Below are 5,859 nucleotides of genomic sequence, written 5' to 3' on the forward strand. Positions count from 1 at the left end.
TTTCACATGCATTGTATATTCTTTGGTGTAGGGATTTGAACCCAATTCAGCCACATCCCATCCCTCTCCATCTCTCTGGTTTTGACTAGAAATTCCATCATGGAAACTTTTCTGGAACACATTGAAACTAGTATATTCCCAGGAAAAGGTCTGCTTTCAAATAATTTAATCAGAAAATTCATGACCAGCTGCAATCAAAGATGCAATGAATGCTCAAGATAAAATGAATGTTCATGTCCAGGACCCCTCTCCCCAGCCCTCAAACTCACAGCATTCATTTATTGATGACTGGTCTGGATGACATTACTTTCTTTTTTTCTAAGGTAGGAAGTAGCTCCACAGACTGAGGCTGATTTTTATTGCCTTCCCAAGGAACCCCAGGTTTAGACAGAACTTTACTCACCCAGCATCGCTGCTATTCCCACAGAGCAGGGCATCAAGCGCTCCCTCCAGGAAGTAGAAATTCCCTTTGAAATTAGGAAAAGACCAGGACATGAAAGTTGTAGGCCTATTTGTACACAGTTGTTCAAACACTAACTCCACCATACTCTAGCCTTTACATCATGCACAAACTCTTCATTGCACCTATTACTGTCTGGGTTTGCTATTCATAATGAACTTTGGGTGAATTTACGTGTTACACGTAATATTCCACAGATTTAGTTTGGTCTAAGTGCTGTTAAAGTTGGAATGTGCTGTGAGCAAGTCACAGGTTAAAGGTTAATGTTTCTTGCCTGTACAGCTTTGATTTGCCATTAGAGGGCTGGCAAGCAGGAGCATTGCTAGGAGCTAAGATACTTGAGCTCTATCCCCACTCATGGGGAGAGGGGTGGCTCAGAGCAGTGCATCGTGGGATGCTGGATGATTAAACATTACATATTTTATCTCTGTGGAACAGACTGAAGTTACCCTAATACAAGCTAGGTAGCACGGACCAGAATTAACCCTCAGCTGAAAAGGCATAACTTTGAGACACTTGAGGCACATCACCACATTCAGGGGCATGCACTTGCAGTGGCAAAGTGCTTTTTGTTGCACTGCACAACCCTGCATGCGCACTTTGGTGTGGGGCAAACTGCCTCACTTCAGGGAAACTGCCCTTTCCCCACTCCTCCTAGCTCCTGGTGTGCTAGAGGAGATGGGGGACAACTAAAGGAGTTTAGGCACTCTGATCAGCAGCCAGAATGCCTCTTAGGAGGATCAAGCCTCTGTGTTTGCCAGCACACACACCTCTTACATGTGCTGTGCTTTTTTTGCCGAGTATTTTTTTGCTATTAGAATTTCCCAATAGCAAAATTTACCTCTGCATTGTAAATATGCAGCGCTGGGCACATTTTAACATTCCAGGCATGTGGCTTGTGGTGCCACGAAGAGGTTTGCAGCGCCACAAACTGCACATGTCTGCACATCTGGATGCAGTGTCAAAGGACATTTAGCATGAGTTAAGGAGTTTAATGAAACACTTGCATTTTAAGTGGCCTTAGTATGGTATAAATGTAATGTTACTTCACCCTAAGTTCCACAGGGTGATTTGTGGTTTTGTTTCGCCATTTAAAACACATGAATCCTAAACACACAAAGCATTTTAGAGATAGCCAAAGTGGTTAGTGTGTTTCCTGATGCAAATACGTAAGGACAATCTCTTTCAGCAAAAGGTTCTTGTAAACCAAAATCAAAAGCTTTGTCTATACCATAGATCAAGGGTTGTCAACCAGGGGTACACATACCCCTGGGAGTCCTTGAAAAGGGGCTAGGGGGTATGCACGGGCAGGCAGAGACAAAGCACCGCCACCCACCATCCCGTGCCGCCACCTCCCAGGAGCAGAGCCAGTGGAGGGGGGAGAAAGGTGAAGACAGTGGCCTCTGCGGGTCACACCGGCATTGCCTGGCTGGCTGGATGCTGGGAGGGGGGAAGGGAAGCTGCCACCACCATCCACCACCCCACGCTGTCCCCCCAGCTGCCCCAGCTGCTCTGTGTCTGGCTGTCGCTCCCTCCCTTCCCCCACTACTCTGCCAGAAGTGTACCCAGAAGGGGTCCACTCCTTAAAAAAAGGTTGAAAACCCCTGCCATATATCATAGGGCTTAACATACCCTACTTATGCCCTGCCTTCCTAAGTCTATGGATATGCTCCAAACTCAGAAGTTTGCCAGTGAGGCTGCTCCAGGCTAGTGCATTTGTGTGCTGGGAACAAGCCTGAGGCAACCTTGCCAGTGATCTTTCAGCTCTGGAGTGCATCAGTGGATGTGGGTGCATGGGGTATGTGCACAGTTCCATGCTCCCTGAGATATACAGCCGCTGTGATATACATTAGGCCTAATAGACGTTTTCAAGAGCCCAAGTATAAGTGAACTGCAGCATTCGTTAAGTCTCTACAAAGCATGGGAAAGCCAAGCTCTCACTTCCATTATCACCTAATTGCCAAAGCCCTTTTCCTGCCACTTCTACCCTGACCAGTTCCCTGACAATTAAAGATGTAACCCTCATACCCTTTGACAAAGGGCAAAGACCGGAAGAACATAATGCTCATCCCTCTCTGATTCTGCCAGTGATCCCACCCAGAGGAGACTAACAGCAGCTGCTGAGATGCATCAGAGACGGTATTTGTTTACTGAAACGGAGAACCTGTCCGGCAGGGTAAGTCCCTTTTGACAGGTGGGGATCAGCATCCCAAGGCACCTGCTACAGCAGCAGCACAAAGCAGCCATTGTTATCCCACTTGGGGCGTTACCCAATTTGCCCTCTTAATAACTATGTTTCAAGGGGTCTATTTGGAGTCTGCTCTATGAGGCCCAAACTATGATTACTTTCCTGCCACTGGGCTTCTGCTTAAGCAACAGAAGTACATTGAAAGTTTGTCCCACTTATGGAATTTCAGACCACAGCACATCAGTCTGGTCCAAGCAACTGTTAACCTGAATGAATGACCAGAAAGCATAGCCCCTGTTTGCACAGATCCATGTTGGCTCCTGTATACTGGCTTTTACTCCTTTAGTATGGAGCCTTCCTGTAGTTCATTTCAGAGCCGCTTGGAATAAAGCAGCTCAGTCAACAGGTAACACAACCTTTTACTGAGTTCTGCTCAGTACTCTGAACAAAGATGTGACATACTTCATTCAGGGCTTATCCTGCTGTAGGGTTACTTGGTAGACAAAACCAGAGACCTGAGGTCTTAATGAGCAGCAGCTCTGCTTCCTGAATAAACGTGGCTGCACAGTATAAAGCAGCAGTGTCAGAGTCTATGCACAGCTCACTGGAATGCAGGGATGCTGTCCTTCAGCTTGGACAGAGGATTTTGGTTTTTCTCAAAATGTGTCTGTTTTTTGACAAAAATCATCATTTGTGAGTTCTGAATTGCACTTCCAGTCCACATGTTTCCCCAGACTCCTAGCTGACCACATCATCCCTCTTCCTGTGAAGAGGTACCCTTGTGGTATATTGACACTAGCGGTATCTTGACACCTAGATAAACTGCAGGGCAACAGAACCCCTTGGATATATGCTTGGGTGGAAAGACAGGAAGAGTAGGGTAAATTAAAGTTCAAATCACGATCATTTGGGCTCATGCATTATCTAGGAATAAACTCCCTTGTCCTGATGGAACTACTACCACACACCAGACTCTCTTCCTGAGTGATGGACAGGTTTCAGTGATAGCTGATCATGGTAGGCTCTGGAGGGTGGGAGGAAGTTAATAATACTGTTTATTTTAGCACGTTTGAGCAGAAGAGGGAAGGAGTGTGAGCATTTACCTTCATCATTCATATAAGCATCATAATCGAAGGTATTGTTACCAGATCCAGTCAGGTTGCCATAGAGTGTTGCATTCACAAAGGTGTCATTGTCCATTCCAAAGATGTCTTCTTGCATAGTCTCATTGAAAGGGGGTGGCCACCTGACACATTTGTGCCGAAGGTTCCCCATGAACAACTGAAGACCAATAAGTGCAAACACGCTGAGACAGAAGACTGTGAGTATCATGACATCGGAGAGCTTCTTCACGGACTGCATCAAGGCTCCAACAATGGTCTTCAGTCCTGATGAGGGAGACATTAGTAGTGGGATAGCTATTCATTTGGTAATCATTCACCATGTGCCAGTGCAGCTATTGAGCTCATAGATCTATCAGTAGGGCCAGACCCACTTACTCAGTCCTGCACCCTATTGCCAGCACAGCCTGGTTTTTCAGTGCAAGGCAAGAACACTCCATAGAAAAAATGCAGCTGGTCAATGATGCAATGCTATTGTATGCAAATTCGTTCCAGACCCTAGTAGGGATCAGTCTGCACACTGAAGCAGAGATTACTCCCACATACTGATGTCTGCTGCCTCTCAGTTGAAATCACCCTGTGTTCACAGACAGTACACAATTGCTAGACAACCTAAAAGATTTATTAAAAATGAACACACTTTGATGGATACTATATATAGAAGTTTCCCTAGTTGGGTACTAATCCTTGTCAGAGAATCAGAGTCTATTTTATCCTGGCTCTTTCTAGCTCCATTTATTTTAGGTTTGTCTTTCATTTGTAATTTGCCAATATAATCCTCTTTTGGTTCAGAGGAAGGGGACAGAGTTCTGTGTCGTTGCAACTGGTATAATTCTTTGCTGACCCATCAGAAAGAAACTGAACTTGGGTCCTAAGGCAAAAGAGCTTTGTCTATTCCAGGACACAAAGGAGTGTCTCATTGTTCTTGTGAGACCTATTTTGGAGACCTGGCTGGTCCGAGTGTTTTTTGACATGGAGAAGCCTCCATGCCTACTGGTAAGAGATGACAGAACCAGTAGTTTGCATCAAGTGCTAGGTTTGTATCTCACCTTTCTATCTACATGAACAATAGCTTTCTGCCACTGTAGAGTGGGAGTAGGTCATTGCATATATCCTGCCAATTCCTTTGATGTGAAGTTATTTGTTTCCTGACAGGATGTCCCTATTAGTGAGGGGCCCAAGTCTTAAAATTCAGATCTGGGTTTCAGTGCACCCTTTGAGTGCATAAGTGATTTGATCCAGCCTTTGTTTGGCACCCTTTCTTGTCCAAATACACATTTTTTCCCTCCTAGTCATCATGCCAGTTTTTCCACTTGTTCAGGTACATCTCCAGTCGTCTAAGTATTTGCCTGCCTAGGGAAACTGACCAGAGTAGCTGTGTAGTAAGTTACTGTGCAGTAAGCATTTTTTAGGCCAGTGTCTACATGTGCAGATGGGTGGCCATCCCCTTTTATGACAGTGTCTATATGTGCAGTCAAGTGGCCACCCCCTTTCTAATGCTATGTGTGGGCTGATTTGGGACTAAAGTTAATCCCAAGTGAATCCACACACACAGTGTTACTGTGCAGTAAGGCATCTACATGTGTGTTAGTGCGCAGTAAGTAATTGGGTGTAAATCACCATAGTTACTGTACAGTACATGTGTGCATTTGTAGATGTGCACCTGTACTCTGCAATAATTTTTGGTTACTGTGCAGTAACCTAAATTACTGTGCAGTAAATGTGCACCCTGTTCAAGTTTGCTGATGACACTAAGATGTGGTGGGGATGTGGGCATGCTAGAAGCAAGGAATAGGCTACAATTCGACCTGGACAGGTTACAGGGGTGGGCGGATGAGAATAGGATGGGATTCAACACTGACAGTGGAAGGTGCTGCACCTGAGGAGGAACAACCGGCACCATACCTACAGCCTGGGGAACTCCCTTCTCGTGAGTACAGAGGCAGAAAAGGATCTTGGAGTCATCATTGATGCCAAGATGAACATGGGCCGGCAGTGTGGGGATGCAGTCAGGAAGGCCAACCACACCTTGTCATGCATCCACAGATGCATCTTGAGCAGGTCCAAGAAGGTGATACTCTCCCTCTATG

General features: G+C 45.6%; 1 protein-coding gene across 1 annotated transcript in view; it reads right to left on the bottom strand.

Moving 5' to 3' along the window:
* The window catches only part of SCN4A (sodium voltage-gated channel alpha subunit 4), a 132,045-nt gene that overhangs the window by 110,748 nt on the left and 15,438 nt on the right, over window positions 1-5,859 (bottom strand). Inside the window, exons 6-7 of the mRNA XM_019523576.1 lie at window positions 3,752-4,036; window positions 404-467 (exon numbers count right to left, since the gene is read on the bottom strand). Of these exons, the coding sequence (XP_019379121.1) occupies window positions 404-467; window positions 3,752-4,036 (349 nt within the window). The remainder of the gene's footprint in view (window positions 1-403; window positions 468-3,751; window positions 4,037-5,859) is intronic.

This window comes from Gavialis gangeticus, unplaced genomic scaffold, assembly GCF_001723915.1.
Source record: "Gavialis gangeticus isolate Ggan-Ray unplaced genomic scaffold, GavGan_comp1, whole genome shotgun sequence".
NCBI lineage: Eukaryota > Metazoa > Chordata > Crocodylia > Gavialidae > Gavialis > Gavialis gangeticus.